This window comes from Fistularia commersonii, chromosome 35 (genome assembly GCF_037954325.1).
Source record: "Fistularia commersonii isolate RoL2024-O1a breed Wild chromosome 35, RoL_Fcom_v1.0, whole genome shotgun sequence".
NCBI lineage: Eukaryota > Metazoa > Chordata > Actinopteri > Syngnathiformes > Fistulariidae > Fistularia > Fistularia commersonii.
The window spans coordinates 9,756,603-9,776,441 of NC_141318.1; the positions used below are offsets into that span (position 1 = coordinate 9,756,603).

Sequence of the window (19,839 nt, forward strand, 5' to 3'; positions counted from 1 at the left end):
ATTTTCTGCTTTAAAACACAAAAGAGGATTAGGGTCATTCGGGAAACATTTTTATTAAACATCACATTCGACCTCAATCCTCTTCTCCTATCTTATACACCTGAACTAATAATGAATTATTACAAGTTCATCAGGGATTCTTCTAGAAGCGCACTTTGTCATTTACCTTGTGTCATATTTCCAGTTTCACTGATGTTTTTCTGCTTCTGCAGCCACTGCAGACCAGATTCTTAAATCAGTTAATTGATTTATTCATTCATTATCTATATAGCTTATCCTTGCAACTAATTTAATATTAAATTCTGCACATGGAACTAATTGTTCTATCTTTGACATGTTTATTGTTTTTTTTTTTCAACAATTTCAGAATACACAAAATGAATGAATGGTTTAACACAAACATTTCATATCAAATAGACTTTTACAGAAATTATTTTCAGTGTTTAGTCATTTAAGTGATGTACATAAGCAGATATGACCCCAGCACAAATAAAGGCATACTTATAAAAATATATTTAAATTCCTTTTCCTTTTAGTGTAAGAAGCAGATGGTTCTAGAAGCATGAAGGTCACGTCTGCATTGAATCAGTCAAACGGCGCCACAGGCAGATGATGGCCTATTAGTGCAGGTGATTGGTGTGTGTTTTCAAGATTGCCTCCTTCTTTCATTTCCACATGATGTTTCCCGGCTGTCTCGTTTCATCAGCAGTTTTGTTCAAGACGCTGGTTGAAGTCCATATCAGTCCCCTTAAGTCCAAACTATGAGATGGGTTTGAAAAAGGGGCACATGCCAGGGTTTCATCTGCGCCCTTCGCTTCCCCTGGCATTTTATATTTTCATAGTTTCAAATTTATAAAACAAATTTTCAAAGCAATTCCACCCCAATCAATCAAACGTTTCCATGTACACGAGAATTATCAGTGTCAAAATAGGCTGAACCTAGAGGTGCAAAGATTTATATGAGCAAGTGTTACATATCTAACACTCAGCTCAGAATGAATATGGATCCAGTGAAACCAGATCTTTTTGTTAGAGGTCAATTGGTCAGATCAGATCTAGTCTCACATAGGGCACACACTCACAGATGTATGTATCATGATGTCTAGCCCAGGTTTATACCATGGTAGAACACTGTCTGTTTCTCTGTTCTCTCAACATTCCTGTCGGCTGACATGGTAACAGATAGTCAAGTCAGTCTGTGTGTGTGTGTGTGTGTGTGTGTGTGTGTGTGTGTGTGTGTGTGTGTGTGTGTGTGTGTGTGTGTGTGTGTGTGTGTTTGTGTCTGCGTCTGTGTGAAACAGCCGCAGTATCGTATAGACTCTCCGGTTAATCTGGGTAGACAAAACACCCAGCAACTGCTTCATAACTCTCCCCGGCTTCTCCGCTGTCAGATAACATGACGAGCCACAGGTACATGTCAGACTTGACATATGAATAGACCATGAATATCAACTTTATAATTACTATTAAGAAAAGAAAAAGAAAGGGTTATATCTTTATACCATTTAAAACCATACACATATCATCCCATACTAACACACACACACAAACACACACACACACACACACACACACACCACACATATACATATACATATACATATACATATACATATACATATACATATAAATAGATATATTTTACATTATTCAATAATTTTCAATATGGACAAAATATCCCTTAAAGTAAGTAAAGGCAAGGGAGGTGGTTGGTTCCCAGTCCAGTGGTTCTCCATGCTTAATTTATAAATAATAAAGCTAGGTAAGGTTTTTTTATTGTTTGCTGTTTTTGAAATAGATATGAAATCAGTGAGAGCCATGCAATCCTTAAATACCTGGCAACATTCTTGTAAAATTTCAACATGTCTTTCAGGATGTGATAAACAAACTTCCAGTCCAACAACCATGTCAGATTCATCTGATAGGTTGAGGCCCAGCTGTTTATTTGGGGTTTTGTCGTGAATTGAAAAAGATTTATTTAACCTTATTTCTATAGCTTACAAATAAATATCTGACAAGGCTCTGGTTCTTCTCTTTCTTGAAATATGTGTTTCATATCGGCGAGGTTGAGTTCCAGTCACGCAAGACTGATGCTTCGGGAGATGTATGCAAGTATCTTCCTGCCGTTAATGTGCGGTTGCAAGTCAAATAAATCCAAGCTTCGACATTTTGACTGCAAATCCAAAGCTTTTGTGTGATTAACTGAGGCAGATGCGGAAATTCAATATGGATGATGCGTGAAAAAAGCATGTGGAAAACAGATTTTGGGCACATTTTAAAGGCCTGTGAGAAAATCTAAAATTCTAATCTTTTTGAATGCAAAGGTTCTTTTTTTTTGTTAAAATATAAATGTTTTTTGGGGCAAGCTTGCCGATTGGCATTTAATCACAGGGCCATGTATAGAGATAAGCAACCATTCACTCTTTCATTCACACGTCCGGGCAATTTAGGATCTCTTTGGGAGGAAACTTGAGAACCTGGAGGAAAACTAAAGGACACTTGGAGAACATCAGACCTCCACAAAGAAAGGCTGCCCGTCGCAATTGAACCAGAGACATCCTTTAATTCTAAATCAACTGTTGCTGCAGTACTTGGTATACCTCATGCTTTCTGTGTGTGATGGTAACTTGTACTTTAAGCCAAATCCTGCGGTACATGCGGTACTGAAGTCACAGACAGCAGATTCTGCTCCTCTTGATCAAACTAAATGCAGATAAACAAAACACAATCTTCCTTTGCTTTCCATGACGATGATGGTCATTCTGCAACCCGAACTTGCCTAATGCCGAGATAAGTGGCTTAGCGAGTAAACAGTGGCCTTGACTCGGGCTTTTTGGCCTCGAAACAATTGCCATAGCAACTAATGGCTGCTCCACATAAAGCCCGCTGCGAGGATACAAAGCACTGCAGGCTGTTAATTAACAACTATATTCAAATTGCAAAATACACTTTAGTTGAAAGTTAATTACACAAACATATCCTTCTGTGTGCTATCCTATGCAGCCCCCGATGGGTCAGGGTGACATTTCTTTTTTCTCTCTATTTTTTATAATATGATTTCCTTTGAAATAGGATATGAAATACCTTTCTAGCCTTCGTACGTGAGAATGTTATTTGTATCTATTTTATTCAGAGTCAAATAGAATTATACCACTTTACTTTTGTGTCTTAATTTAAAGGAGTGTAGAGATATACTGTATATAGTTTGGATTTCGTCATGTCACATCAGATTGATTGAGTTTATATTAAATGAACTAAATCGTTTCCTTTTGTGTAAATTAACAAATTCAGTAGAGCGGCAGCTCTCCAGGCTGTAGAGGTGTCTTGAGACATTTTAAGAATGTATAAACATACCAGTAAGGCTATATATATTCATCATTATACGCAATATTGAATAAATGTTTTTGTTTTTCTCTGCATCGTCCTCCATTTTTGATTTATTCTCTGACAGAATTACACTGCATAAGTAAAGCAACTGTTCTGTGCAGTATAATGTTGCATGTGACGAGCAGGGAAGTCAATAAAAAAGAAAAATAGTAGCTCCGATTTTCCATCTTTTGCTTTATAAATTCATAACTTAACATTTGGTTTCAATACAGCTACAAATGACTAAGACAGTAAGAGCTAATAAAAAGCACACATCTGCACCTTTAATCTTCCCTAAGCCCCATTTGGTTCAAGTCTCGTAGACTGCGGCTCTTAAGAGTGGTCAAATTAATCATAGGACTGCATTTTACTGTCAAATAAGGTTGATATATGAAGTTCTGGTTTATTAGTTTATGATTTAGAGTTTGCGGAGAAAGAGACACAGACCTGCAAAGTGTCTTTGACGACTCAGAGCAGACTTTTCTCCATACTTTCATTTCTGCGATGACGGGACGTGTCCTGCAGTTAATCCCGGTAGTTTCTCCAAGAAATCCATTACTGGATGAAAAACGGGTATCTATCACTTGCAGCCTCATCCGTAAGAATATATATATATATATGTGTTTATGTAAAAAGATCATGTAAATTATTGACGTCTTTTTCCCACCTGTTTTGAAGGCAATTTATTTGGCCCAAGTTATCCACTAAAAAAGTCAGCCAAAGAGGCAATTTAAAAGAAGTGGTACTACAGCATTGCTGTATCTAATAAAAAAGTAAAATTGAATTTTTGCCAGTCAAACTAGCATAAAAGCTTGTCTTAGTCTATAGCCTTTTTTTTTATATAGGCTTATAGGTTTTCTACCTTAACAACCCTAGTTATACATCAGCAAAGTTTTTTGAGAAGAAAATGAGAGTTGCTTAAAAGCATGTAGAAATGTCAAAGGTACCAGGAGAACTGTCCATCAGCCACAATAGTTTAATAGATAACCAAAAAAGAAAAATATGTTTTTCAGCATAGGTGAGAGAACACTTGTACTTTGTACATTGTGTTTGTGCTTTCTTGATTGACAGGCTGTGGGTCCAGGACAAAACTGGCTTCTCTCACAGTGACAGCTGTGATTAGCTCCCGGATACCCACGGATGGTGATTACGATGATATGGTGTTGCGTTTTGTGAAATATTGCTGTCTTTCTATAAATACATACCTACTCCGTTTTGTGAAATGTTGTGTGCGTTAAGCGTGTTTCACAAGATATTATTGTTGTGTTATTGTTTTTATTAGGTTTCAACTCAGGCTGTGGAGTTTCCATTGTGCCACAGGATACGTGGTTTTCTGTAAAAGGCCACCGTGCACACGCATGTACTTGCACAGTGACAGAGTGAGGAGTTCTGTTTAGAGTTTTATTGGCTAGCAGGGCAATCAAAGGCGGGCTGATTTAGGCCACATGAGAGCATCAGTATCCTCATTTGAAGGTGCTAATCCCTCCATTGACACACACAAAGACAAGCCTTGTGCCCCTGGACTGTCACACAAGTGGACACACACATACTGCACGCAGCTGTTGCATTTATGGACCTCCAATACAGCTGTTCACGAGCTTTTTCCTCCGTGCCAGTTCACTCTCCCTTTTTTTCCCCAGATTTAAAAAACATTCGCTGGCCAATAAATATCTCATCAACCACGATACTGTAGGAACAAAAGCAACAGTAAATAACCTTTCATGATCTGATGTTCGATAGGAATAATATTCCCATGGTAACCTTTCTACTCCTCCCTCCCTGCTGGCCTTTCAGGAACTCATCTACCTTGAGAGCATGTTGGCTGATACTTCTGCCAAACCCTTAAAGTCTTTGAAAAGATAACTTCTGTTGAAGTTTCTGAAGAAGAAAGCTGATTTATTTTAATGCCACAATCAACTTAATTTATGGCTAGGGATTTTATTGTCCCCATTTTTGTGTAGCTTGTGTTTTTTCTTTTGTTTTTTGTTTTGTTTTTGTTTTTATTTTTCAATCACATATTTATATGTAAAAATTGATGAATATGAGATCAATTGAAAAAGTGTAAAAGATTCTTGTCAATGACTTAAATTAACATCAAATTAAAATGTAATAAGTATAAGTCACAGACACAGCTAAAGTTTTTCAGTTTGTTATTCAAAGGAATAATTACAAAAAAAAATAAATAGAAAAGAAAAGAGATAATAGCTGCCTAGCTTTGAAATCATGTTTTTTTAATGCCAAAACAATACTACTACTATTAAGACCAACGCTAACTTCCATTAGTACTAGAATAATAGTATATTAGAATGGTATATATAGAGAGAGAGTATATAGTTTATAATAGTATATATAATAGTTTGTAAAATAGTATATACGGAGTATATAGAACAATAGTAATTATTAACTTTAACTAATAACTAATTATTAACACAGCATTAACTTATATAATGCCATGCCATTTTTAAAACCACTCAATGAAGAAATTAGCAGTGTGTGGCTGGTATTGCTGACACAACACAATGGTGCTTATTCTGTTTGTGGGCATCTGGATGAACTGCAGGCACAACAATAACCAGTAAACACACAGTAAGCACTCACTGACTGTTTTTGTGTATGTGTGTGGAGTGGGTGATTAGTGTTGTTAAAGGTGTGAAGGAAGATAGTCTTTTCTTTTCCTCCATGCTAGATATACCCATAATAACACAACTACTGTACAATAGTTAAAGTCATTTTACTCCTTAAAGGATTCCTTGTGCCTTGTTGTCTCTTTGTTATGTTATGGCACATCCAGCCACACACACACACACACACACACACATACACACGCACACACCCAAACACACACACACACACACACACACACACACACACACACACCCACACACACACATTCACACACAAATTAATAAATTAATGTGACAGATCTATCCCTCTTGTGATGCTGCTATTTCAAAGAGCAGTGTGTAAATAGTGCATAAACGCAAGTTATAGAATACAGCATTTGAGGCACCATTATAATGTGCAGACCAGCAAATTGGTCACGGTTGCCACTCACTCCTGGTCACAGTCATTGTACTCTAATATTCTCACTCAGCTCCAGCTTGCTGCTGTAATTAACTTGCACTTTAACACTCACAAAACACGTATAGAACGTCCAGCTCTGCTATCTGTGGCTATCCTGCTCTGCCTTTTGTACTGTCCAAATCCTTTTATACGTCCTGGCCCAGCAGCATTATCAAAACCTCATGTGTGTAATCTCACAAGAGGCGGTGTCTGCAGCTCACATTCAGCTGCCAAATATGGCTGAATTGATATGACTGTAACACGCAGAGAGGCTGCTGGGAATGCCAGTGCTGATATTCTTTGATCGCAGCAGCTGATTGCTGATTCATCGCCTTGAAAGGTTTCTTTTCACAAGAGAAAGTCAATGCCTTAACCTTAAAAAGTATTCAAATATGCAGAGGAAAAGAAGAAATGAAAAATAATCTATTTTTAACTTTTTTGTTTCGGTTTATAAAAGTTGACCTGGGAGTGAAAGGATTGTCGTTTTAGATTATTCCTGAGTCTGTAAGCCTTGTTCTCGTGAATATCAATATCTGAGTTAATCCATGAGAGGATATTAGCCAGTTCAGCTTTACCCATCAACCCAAGCATGTTCTGATTCTCGATGTGTGCAACAGCTTGCATATTCCTTACCAATTTTTAAGGATCTTTGTAGGGATTTTCGTAAATATTTTGTGTGTGTTTTTTTATTTTATTTCATCCGATCTCAATCATTTTCCCGGTATTTCGGGCAGAACATCATTGCATTTCTTATTTAGCCCTTGACAGTTCACTTGGTTCTTAGCAGTGTTCTGACCCTTTAAAATTTGCTGTATAATTTAGGGATCATTTATTCCCTCACTCTAAAGTAATTTCTTTCGTTATGTTTTAAATTCTTCTGTTTAGCCTTTTGCTAATGTTGAATTGGACTTGCGCCAAATTAAACATGAAATATTTCCAGGATTAAAAGTGGTTGAATCTGTGTCTTACGTTTGACTGTTAAACTATCCCTGATGATGAACAGTTTATTAAAATCTAATATAATGATATATAAAATGTAAGATTATGTAATGATCATTTTTGCCGAACCGGTCATTCTAGCCTATACATTCTTTGCCAAACAGGGGTGTAAACTGATCCTGAACGTTGCCATACAGGGGATCAACTGCATGGAGTTAATTTGAGCTGCATTGGATATGCACTTTAGAAGTTTTTCTAATTATACGCAAAGTCAAATGTGCTAATTAAGCTCAAGTGCCTCATGAACATATTGGCGGAAATGAAACCCTTTAATTTCTCCTAAGCATGATGAATTTTCCTCCCTGCCACTGTTAGGAGTTCAGGCCACACAAAATGAAACAGCTGAACATATTTAATGCAAGTTAGTTTTGGCTCGAGATCGGCCAATTGTGATTTGTGATCAGTATAATCCTGCCTACAAGACTCAGCAGAGCGGCTAGCAAGACCTTTGGCGGTGTAATTTCTACATGAAGTCTTACGCTCTAGTATGACTTGATACATGATGTTTTAACAGAAGTTCAAGATGATTTCACAAATGGCTTTGGATTGCTCACAGTTATTTTTGATTACTCGCTAAAGACACAAGAAGACCATCAAACCCAAACGCTGTTGCATTGTTGGGCTATTTTTGTGCCATGCCGTTTGAATTCAGTGGGATTAAGTGCACCACCGATTACTTTAGATACAACACATAGCTGTATTTTAACCACATTGGCGTTTATTGTTGCCGCCTGAGTCTGCATTGTTTGCAAATCAGCAGATGGGGCAGTAAAACTACATCATCTAAATTTACCATTGTGCTTTCAAGTTGTCAGTTTCATTGCTCAAGTTAATTATAGCCTTAATTGACTCGAGTGAATTGAAAATAATATTGGAGATTTATAAATGGCAGGATGCTCAAACCAAAAACGAAAAACAAAAATAAAGGACTGAATTGATTTGACTTTCTCCTAGACTACCACCATTGTTGTTTGCTGTGTTACAAACGTCTGTTTGTAATTTGTTGTGGTGAATTTGACAGCCATTGTGCGAAAAGACGGTGTTGTTGTGAACATGTTTGAGTTGTTTTCTTCCACTTTGCTGCAGACCAAAAAAAAAAGAAATGTAAAATTGATATTTGACTTGCTGGATTAGTATGTGAGAACAGATTATCTTGTTAGTTACAATCCTGAGGAGGTTTCTATAGAGCCCCTGAATGTCAGGCTGGACTGGTCATCGGTGTGAGAGGATGAAAGAACTCACTATCAGTGTGCAAATGTGTATATATGGAAGTGTGTCTTTACTAAAAAAAGTGTCAATTGACGTGTTCATTGGTGTGACAAGTAAGAGAGCATTAGAATGTGACTAGGTAAGTGGAGTCATTATTAGTGTGTTAATGACTGAAAGACCTCATACTTATACACTCAGTGTATGTGTTACATTGTGAAAGAAAATTTAACTCCATTGTGTGACTGAATAAATAAATGAATGAATAAAATTGGTCGGTGCAGTGGTTAGTGCTTCTGCCTCACAGCAGGAAGGTTTCTGATTCCATTCTTGCTAGAGGACTCTCCATGCAGAATCCGCATGTTCTCCCTATGTCTGGGTGTGTTTCCTCAGGGTTCTCTGATTTCCTGTCGAATATTAAGTAGAATTTCATCTTTTTTTTTTTAAGTCATCTAAGGGATATAAAAATGTATAAATGAGATAAATAGGACAAAAAATATAATTTCATACTGTTGGTGAATTATTTTGCCATTTAGTTTAATAGTACTGTTGCTTAAGGAAATTGTAGATCTATCAGCCAATCATAATGCTCATAGCGATTTTGTTCCAGAAGTTACTGAAATGGAAAAAAAACAAACAAAAAAAAAAAACCATGATATAGAAAGTCATGCTGTCGAGTTGATTGAGAAAACAAAGGGGACAGACATTAAGGATTTCTGACATTTATTTTGTCTTTCGAAGTGTTTTATTCAATGTTCTGTCTATGTTGATAGACTGGTTAATTTGAACATTTTTAAATTTAATGACAAGTTTAACAACTGAATTGCTGGAGAAACAGTGAACTGTGAAGCCCATGCTCGTATATTGACTGGATGTGACTTCGGTAGGAGGACCTCCCTACTCTTCTGTTCTCTTTGCTTTTGGGGAACGTGGATTTTGAACAGGAAAGCTGATAGTACAGTTTTTCCTAGTGTCTACTGAGAGTGGATCTCAACAAGCTCATAAGCTAGCTTTGCTTTCACTCGCTAACTCGCATTTACTTGCTCAAGGACTGATTTAGTAGCAAGATTTTGATAACTTTAGAACTGTATATTCACTTTATGTTTCATTTTATGTGGCATATCTTGAATACTTTGACCTGTGAATCTTACTGTTATTGCAATTGAGGGTGTTCATTTCCTATTGAGTGAATTGAGATGCTTAATGTACCTCAATTGGTATAATAGTTGAAATAACCTGCTATTAGACAGATAATATTAATACTGGACTGGATTTCTTTACACTAAAATAGGCCTATGTTGATTTAAAAGAAAGATTACTAGTCAAAACAAAGTAACCTACTACTTAAACATTTAAAAGTAGAAACTGAATAAAAACCTATGACAGACTAAGACTGAAAACAGAATTTAAATGAGTGCAATTTAGATACAGAAAATAAATAAGACTAAATCTATGGAAGAATAAGAAATTCATATGTTTCTTTACTTAAAGGGAAACAAGAATTGAAACTGAAACTCACATTTGTATTTCTATACAAATGGTTTTGTGTACTTAATGTTGTGTCTGTGTAGATGTCTATATGGTACCAATTTGTAATTGCTACCATTTTAACTACTTCAATTCTTTTGGTGAACAAGTCGGCATTTAAAGTAACTATTGGTCTGTGGTGTTTCTTTATCTGCTAACCATTTTACTGCTGTTCCTCTTAATCTAGTTCTTGTTTAAACCCTATTATATTTGTAGTAGGTGCTACATAACCCACAAAATAATTCATCAAAAATACAAAATAATATTTTTAATCCTATTTATCTCATTTGGACATTCTTATTTAACTAATATGACTTTTTTTTTTTTTTAAAAGATGAAATTCTACTCAATATTCATTCTTATTTATTCAAGTATTTATTAACTTATGGCTATCTTCACCTGGGTTAAACCTCCACTATCCAAAAACACATAGCTGGTTTATTGGAGACCTAGACAGGTGAATTAGAGAATGAATGGTTGTTTGTCTCTATATGTGGCTCCGTGATCACCTGGTGACCGGTCCAAGGTGACCCCTCCTGATGGCCAGAATAGGCTCCAGCTGCCCCCTGCAATCCTGAGTCAAGGATTAGCAGAAAATGAATGGATGATTGGTACACGCTAAACATGTTAAAGGATTTGACCATGACTTCTGGTGTCACCTTGTGGTTTAAAAACTTGTGAGTGAAGGTATAATACATAACAATGCATATTCAGAGTGACTATTTGTGGACAAAAGTTCTCATGTAAAAGGACCAGTTTCTTAACTTTCCTCATTGTTTAATTTGTTATTGAGGCTTGTTTCAGAATCCGGCATCCATAAATAGTGCCGCATGTCGATGTGATTTGGCTTGATTACATCTGGCGCGGTCATTAATCGTCTGAACGTATCCAAGAAGTGCCTCTCGAGAAGACTGAGAGACACTTTTGTTTTTAGCAGAAGGATGAAAGTGACGTTTCAATCACAGGCTGTACTTCAGGCTGGCAAAAAATTATTAATTAGTTTGTTTGCTATTGTTTTTTTGTTCAGCCGTACACGACGGTGTGCCTCCATTGCAAAGTGCAAGACAGCCTCAGACCAAAATAACAACTGCTTCGAAGAAAATCCCTCAATTAATCTAATGTGGTCCTTATTATTGCATGAACAAAGACCACAGGCTTGGTTTATCGGGACATCACAGTACTACCGACTTGTAAATGACGCAAAATTATTTCTGCAAACTTTTGTGAAACACTTTCAGCTGCATGGAATCATACTTCCCTCACAACATTGTGAATAAGTAAGCAAGTCAGTCTAGTTCTATAAACCTATTAGTTGCAAAGCTGAATATTCATGTGCACATCTTTGATAGCATGCGGTTTAAAAACCTTTGCGTCACAATGCACAGCCATAGCTGATCAGCCTCATCTAAAACAAAGAATTCTTCAGTTTCTTCCATTTGGTTATTCTTTGTTTGTTATTGCTTTTGGGATATAACCCCTTTTTTGTAAATGGTGAAAAGACAGAGGTCTTTAAAGACCTTCTTTACTTGTTGACAACCAAATTTCCAAACTAGAATGAACAAACTCAAAATAACTACACTAAATGTTGCCACATGTATGCCTGTTTTCCACCGACGTCATCACATCATCAGTTCCCACCAGGACATTTCAGGTTCATCCACACAGACAAGCTGATCTGATTATGTTCCCTTGACTTTTGTTGTTCCAGTCATCGATAATAATCTTCCTGTGGAAAATTGTTCCTCCTCAGAGTATAGTTTATTTTTTTCTTATCATTCTCTGCTTTGTTGTGCTGTATTGCAATACAAAGTTCATACAGTTCAGTCAGTTCAAAGATGACCTTTGAATTCTCTGTCATTTTTTTTTTTAAACCATCAGATGCTACGCTACAGATGCTTAAATCCCCAACCCCTGATCTGCTTTGCAGAAATATACATGCTTTCTTCCAAAAAGGCAATGCTGCTTATTTCAAGAGGTATATTCTGAACAAACAGGCAGAGTGTAACCGCTGATATGTGTCACAGTTTTTGCAAGAATTGAAACACCAACCAGTGTTCTTAAAAACCAGTAATGGAGTGCATGCAAAGTGCAAACTGACAATATTCGTTATTTTCTCACTGAAATATTTATTGTCGTTTTTTAAGCAACAAAATTAAGGACTACATCTTCCATTGTATGTTTCCCCCCAAATTTGTGATACACAACTGAAATACAACATAATATTGTGAACTCTATGGGGACCGCATGCTTTGATTATGTCTGATCTCTCACTTTTATATTTGTGTTTTTTGCGACTTTTTACCCTTCAACTTTTTCCCAAACAGAAGGCAGACTCCTCTGATGGCAACTTGTATGATTTTTTTTAATCACCGGTATAGAATGTACAGTTTCATTTGTCATTGTAGGGATTCTTCTCATTTTTATGTTTTTTTTTTTTATTATAATTTTACTTTTTTTCGATCATTATGTTCCCCCATCCATTTTCCTATGGCCTAGTTCTGTTCTTGGATATATACAGTATGTATGACTTTAGAGTATTGTAGGTTAGATAAGTGCTGTGGGCTGTGATAATTCTGTTGAAAATTATCTGAAGTTTGTGCTTAGGAATGCCTCACTGATGTACCCCAAGGACCCCCCAGTACATAAGTCTATAGATATAGATATAGATATAGATATAGATATAGATATAGATATAGATATAGATATAGATATAGATATGTAGACAGCAGCTCTGCTTTTACTCATTGATTTGATATGTGTGGCTTACCTTCATTGGTCATTTGAGTGACCTTTTATACTATTACAAGATCCTCGGCACAGTGGCAATAACACTAAGTGCCAGGAAATCTTGTCAGTAGCAGGAGAAGAGCCCATATCTATTCAGAATTTCATTTGAAGCCTTTGGCTAACAATAGAACAATATCACGATGCAGGTCACAGAGCTTTCTGTTAGCTGCATGCTAAGGTTCATATTAACGCAAGTGCCTGAAAACAACCATAGGTTGTAATTCTTGTTATGCGATCGCTAACTGCAAGACGCTAGGACATGTTATAGAGTCCACCGAACATAAAAACTCAAACACATTAATTTCCATCCAGCCAGTATTTCCTCTCTTCCTTTGATTTTCTTGCTCCCCCTTTTCCCTCCTGCCCTCCTGTTGTCCCCCCTTCCTTTTCTAATTTTCACTTCACATCTTGCCTAGAGGCAGGTATTAATTGAAGGGCCTTGCTATAATAGGCTCTAATTGTTAATCACACAGCCTTGTTAGAGAACAGTTTAATTGTAATTACAGATGCTCGTTAGCTGAGGCTCTGACATTAATTAGACATTTTGACCTTGGTAATTACTGTAGACACGCATGTATGTTGCATTGATTTTCTGCACCCTTGAAATTTTTGCTATCAGAAGAATAAAAGAATGGACACTCCTGCAAATCTAATCTTTTTATAGTTCATGGTTTGCTGGGCTCCGATGTTCCAGCTGGGTGACAGATTTGGATTTTTGCCCTTTAAATCAGAACTTTCACAGTTATCAAGTGTTTATGGAGAAGAAAAAGTCATAGTGAGTGATTACATGTTGTCCGTGGACTGCAAACTGTTTACTGAGTCATCGTCTGCACAGCCAGAAATGTATTCGATTTAAAAGATTATTTCGCCTCCACATTTGCAAAGAAGCGATGTTAGTGGATTAAACATTAAACTAGATCAAACAAATATTATAAAAGCAAATAAACAAAAATTAAATCAATTGTTATTTAGGATCACCAAGTTTATGTCAATTTTCTTTCGGTGTACTGAGTTTTATTTTTCCATGACCCCTTACAATACATCCCTTCTAATTTGCCATTAAAAGACAATCTGTACAATTTGCCAGACTCTCCTGACAAATGATATTATGATTGATGAATGATGTAGAATAAATCAACTGTTGACTCAGTGTAGAAGGATATGAAGAATAAAATATGAAGAAAGAACAAAACCTTTTGAGGTGGACTTTATTTTCCCACGAGTATCATTGATACTGATTCATAGAGACCCAAGTAACTTGAATTGTTTCCAAACTGAACAAGGGTGCTGGTTGACAAACAAGTCTATGGAATTATCCAAGTCCAACTTAAACCACCAACACAATCTGATTTTCTCATTTATGTGTTTACATGTAACAACCTGTCCCCCAATTTTTATTCATTTTTTTCAAAAATTTTCACCCCGGAATAAAGTTGACGGAAAAAAAAGCAACAATGTCACTGTGTATAAACATTTTGCAGGAATGGTTGAGAGGCACAAATCAAAGTATACGCACCTCTTCGGGCAGAGAGACAACATTTTGGTCACACACACACGATACATCACACACACATATGAAAAAAGGGTGCATTTCATTTATAATTGCATTTTTTTTTTACATTTAGATTGGTCCCCTTTTAAGGTCAACAGTGAGTATTTTGTCTCATCTAACGGGAGCTGCATTGTCCGTAAACAATCGCAGCTCCCGTTAGGATACATAGAGGGGGCAGGTTCACATGATGTTGAACAAGTGATTCAAGTCAAATTCAGAGATAATAGATTTTCAAAATGAGTATCATCATGAAAAAAAGAACTAATATTAGGAACTAGATAGGCTGGATTTAGCCTGTTCCAAAATGGAATTTCCTTGAATGTCAGATCCTTCTAAAGAAAAGCTGCAGTTCATCAAACTAGGGCTTCATTTTCCCCCGCACCGGCCATTGCTTTGGTTAGCTATGATAACATTTCTCTCAACATAAAAGAGACCCAGGGATTTAGATTGCAGTTCATAGGTAAAGCTGGCTTTTATGCGAGGAAACTTTCACACAGTATAATTTCCATGGAATTTTGATGGTTTCATGAACCATTTCAAACATAATTAGTGTCTCGCTGTATCAGTTTTAATGTTTCATAATGCCAGAATCATCAACTATAGTTTCTCATCTGTCATACCATTTTGTGAGTATATCAAGCATGTATTTTCATCTCTATATGTTTTTCCACCTTTTTTTTCCTAGTTGATCGATATCTATTCAGAATTATTGTTGATAATAACAGCAAATACCTGGAACATAAACAAACTATAGCTCACATTCATTCAACAATGGCTCTCAGCCATTTCCAATATCTAATGAATTCTATGACAATCATCTCCCAATGAAGCATCAACAGGCTTTTTTCATATCAAAGTCCATTCTGGGAAATGACAACACTACCTGTAACTTCCTTGTGGTTTTTAATAGGTTTTTTCATAAACCTGTGTTCCAGGTATTGAAATGTGTGCAACCTTTGCAACCAATCAAATACTTCATGGACATGTATCTATATTTCTAAACAACACTAGTATCCTGAATGCTGCAGCGTTACTTATTTATTTTCTTCCCTTTCTTTTTGCTGTGCTACAGGCACTTCCTCTTCAAGACTGGAACAGGCACCACCCCCCTCTTCTCCACAGCGACTCCCAGCTACACAATGGCTACAGGCTCAGTGTACTCCCCACCTACCAGACCTTTGCCCAGGAACACCCTGTCCCGCTCTGCCTTCAAGTTTAAGAAATCCTCCAAGTACTGCTCATGGAGGTACTCTTTCAGATATGATCACATTTTAGAATTAACTGATTATCACATTTTAGAATTAACTGATTAAAGTGAAGTTCCCAAAAAATTAAGGGATGTCGTTTTTAGAGATTTTGAGTCCATGTTTGTTCTTCACAGATTTAAATCTCAAACTCAAAAAATTTGAGTTGACCATATCATAATGACCATATCATTTAACAAGGATACTTGGGTAACTGAGAAAATGGAATTGGAAATTTGGAACAGATTATATCATTTTGTTAATCTAGGTATTATAGGTATCTTAATTAGTGTAGAAAGGAAACAGTTTCAGGCAGAACACCCATCAGAATTGGGTGATAGAAATAGATCAAAATTGTACTCAAATTTTTTTCAATGGTAAAGAGGAAGCATTTGCCGAGGTAGCTTAAATTGACAAATTTTATTTGTTTGGTTTTCTTTTCTTTTCGCCCTGATATGGGCGCTGCTTTGCTGAGAACTGCTGCTGGTGGAGGATAAGAGCGTTAGTGTTATCTTTCAGGACACCAGTCCTAGGATTGCAGCCCTGAAACTGCAGTTCCCGGTTTTCAGCAATTTAGAGTCGCCACAGCAAAACATTGAAACTGACAACAGACATGTGTTTGCAATATGGCCAATGTGCCATATTGCATATGCCATATCATGCCATTCTAGCGTAACAGTTGGCCTTTCCATCAATCTTTTAAAAAAAACCTGCATAGAATAGTCAGAAAAGATAGAATGTGTATAAAAGTCTAATGCAGTTTACGCAATGGGAACAGATTGATAACCCTGACCCTAACCCTAGCAATAATTGATAACATACAATAACGCTGTCATTGCTGCCCCTCTGCCGGAGACACAGGATGGAAAAATAATATGAGTGAATGAAGATAGTGTGATGTCCGTTTATCCAAGTAACACACAGGGAAATGCCAGCAATTTTAAGGAACTGTCTACAGTTAACGTTTGTAACAACCCCTTATACTTCTACCATCCTACTGTACTCCTTCTCTCCTTTAGTTGCAATAATAACCTGCCCCGGAATTCGCAATCTCTACTTCACACTCAGATGAACCAGCTATAAATACCTATGGGAGATGAAAACACATTGTTTATTTTGTATGTCATCCTCTTATCTGAAGCAATGGGCGTCCTGTTAATGTATCCTGTATGGCTCCATCATGTATCCACACTTTTTTCTGGCATTCCTTGGTCAGTGTTTAACCACTCTCCCAGACAACATCAAGATATATTGCTTCTTTTTAAGTACATCCTCCCTGCCTTTGGTTCCATCTTCAATTTATCTCACCACCACCACCACCCTCCCCATATCACCAGTCCTTCATGTTCAAGAAGCCAGCAGCCAAATCCGAGTATCCTGACTGACTCATTACTGCAGAAAACTGATGTTCCTGGCCCCAGTGTAGCACTTCTTGAAGTATCACAGACCATGTTCAGAAATCTGCACCTCCAGCTATACTCTGTGATAATTTAGTAAGAAGACAGTGCCAGGGTTTCGAAATATGTTTTAGAGAATTTATCGAACATCCTTGGGACTGGAGTTTTAGTTTACAAGGAATGTGTAAATGTAGTTTCCTCCTGGGGAGAATTGCTCAGTGGGAATGACAGCAAACAGCTTGTTTGATGTGACCTGAAATTGTCAAATGTAAAGGATGAACCTCAAACAGCAGATAGTCTTTATGTCATCTGTCTGACTTTTTTTCCTAATTTGTTTTCTGTAATAACCCCACTTGAGAATAAGAGGCACACTGAGCACACACAGATGCAACGAGAAAGATAGACAGCGGTAACAAGCCGGAATGGTGGAAGCCATTTGTAAGTCTGTTGCCTCTGAATTTGGCGAATTGTAAACAGTCAGTGGGTGCCAGATGTGGCAATATTTGGCAGCTGCCCAAACCCACCCGGAGAAACAACTGTTTCCACTGACAATGCGAGAGCTGTGGATCAGCGTAATTGTTTAATCAATCAATGTTGAGGAGGCTTTGTCGTTGTTGTGAATTTGTTGCCATTCACTGAAAAGAAGGCACAGATCATTGGTTAATTACATAACTATGACCAATTAATGACAAAAAAAACAACAAATATATATTTTTTTGCTTTTCTTGTGATGCAAACATTGCACATCCACCAATTATTTTTTTTAATAATATTTATACATTCCCAGCTATTTTCAATACATTACTTAAAAGATGGTTAAAATACTTGTAATCATAGTCACTTTGTTATTTGTTGTTTGCGTATGTCTGTCGCCTATTTTACAGTTTTTGTTTGGTTTGTGTATTCATGTGTTTGTATTGAAATTAATTGAGAGTTTAAATGATCGATAACAAAACTTTGTTTTTTTTTTTTGTTTTTTGCTTCAGGTGTACTGCCCTCAGTGCAGTAGGACTGTCGGTACTTCTCTCTGTCCTGCTGTGTTACTGCATAGGTAAGTTGCCACAACCTTCATCTTGGTCACACGTATGAACACGGTGCACTCAAACAATACAGTTTCATCACATGGACTCTCATTTTTCAATGTGACAAAAATTGTTGAAAATCAGTCTGTCAAAATGGACGGATTCATGCATGGCTCTTTAGAGTTTTTCTTTTATATGCAACAATACACACGCGTGAATGATTGTTGTGAGATTGCGGTGAAGCATCAAATGCTTGAGCAGTCCCCAGAGATGGATTGACCTCACACATAGAGGGATCCACAGAGCAAGAACATGAGATGTACTAGCTCTATGACTAGTATCCATTTTGGTATGTTTTAAAGGTGTTAAATTCTTCTAATCGTCTTGCTCTTTCAATTGTCTTGGTCTTAAAGATTTTCAAAATACTGTCAGAAGTTAAATCATCATCGACGATAATCTCATTCTCAATCTCATCTCAACTAATTTCTGAATGAAAATCAGAGGAAAAATCATTTGTCTTTTTGACCCAACTTAATAACACTGTAGTTTGTAGTTAGATGATGAAAGATGGTAGTTACACTTTCTGACGAGGCAGCGTGTGTGAAAGGGTGTGTAGTCCTGTATAAAGTCTAAAAGCCAAGGCAACAATTTATATCTTTTCATCACATGAACAGGGTTAGGGTCCAGCCCTTGTCTCTGCTACAACTGTCAGCCAACAACCCTATCCTCTAGTTGATAAGGCATTGATAAACCTGCTCAAACATGTTGCTTACAATTTGCTATGTTGTCCTGTTTTTCCGTTTGATGAATATTTATTGGCAGGTCTGTCTTTTTTTTATTTTATTTAATCAGTTACCTTACCCATCACAATCTGCATGAGTGAAACCATCTATTTTTTATACTGATTATTTTTTTATTTATTTTCCTTTTTGTTAACTAGCCTCTAGCTGACGCAAATCTACTTTCTACAGCTTTAGGCCCCACATGTAACGGTTAGGGGGTGGTAACAATACCTTTGTTATCAGCTTTCACTTTGATATATTCAGCATGTTTCTTTGGATGGGAAATTCACTGTCCATCAACCTGTCAGCCTGTCTCCCGCTCACACACTTGGATATCTACTGTGATCATACGCTCACACACACGCACACACACACAGACACACACACGCACACACAGACACAGACACTCTGACAGGCCAAACAACTGAATGACAAATGAGACATATATGTGCTTCTCAAGATTACTACATTGTTAATCCCTCCTCAATCTCTCTTCCAATCTTGTCCAGCTTCCTCTCTGGCTGTATTTACCTGAGCTAGGTGTGCTCATGTTGCAGCATGTGTCAGTTTTCACTCAGAGCTGTGAGCCCATCAGATAACTTGGCTGACAGTTTCCCTCTCCCCAGGCCTCTTTTTCTGCCTTACTGAATTACCATCGTTCTCCCCCCGGATGTGCTACAGGTGATGTGGTGAAACATCTCGGGCAGATTTCATGGTAAATTTTAGCTGGAATCCACACTGGAAACATGGATTTGATCAGATAAGGAGGTTTGATGAATCATTGTTAGTGTGTCACGATAAACTCCCGCTATTTGTAACATCAGGGAAATTTTAGATCATTCCTGAGGGAGTCTATGCTACTAATGGCGGAGAAATCTGTTTATGTTGTGCGTC

General features: G+C 37.0%; 1 protein-coding gene across 6 annotated transcripts in view; it reads left to right on the plus strand.

Moving 5' to 3' along the window:
• Window positions 1–19,839, plus strand: part of tenm3 (teneurin transmembrane protein 3) — a 366,691-nt gene that overhangs the window by 216,800 nt on the left and 130,052 nt on the right. For all 6 annotated transcript variants that reach the window (XM_086142740.1, XM_086142745.1, XM_086142739.1 and 3 more), the window contains 2 exons: window positions 15,573–15,746; window positions 18,128–18,192. In XM_086142740.1, coding sequence (XP_085998866.1) covers window positions 15,573–15,746; window positions 18,128–18,192 — 239 coding nt within the window. The remainder of the gene's footprint in view (window positions 1–15,572; window positions 15,747–18,127; window positions 18,193–19,839) is intronic.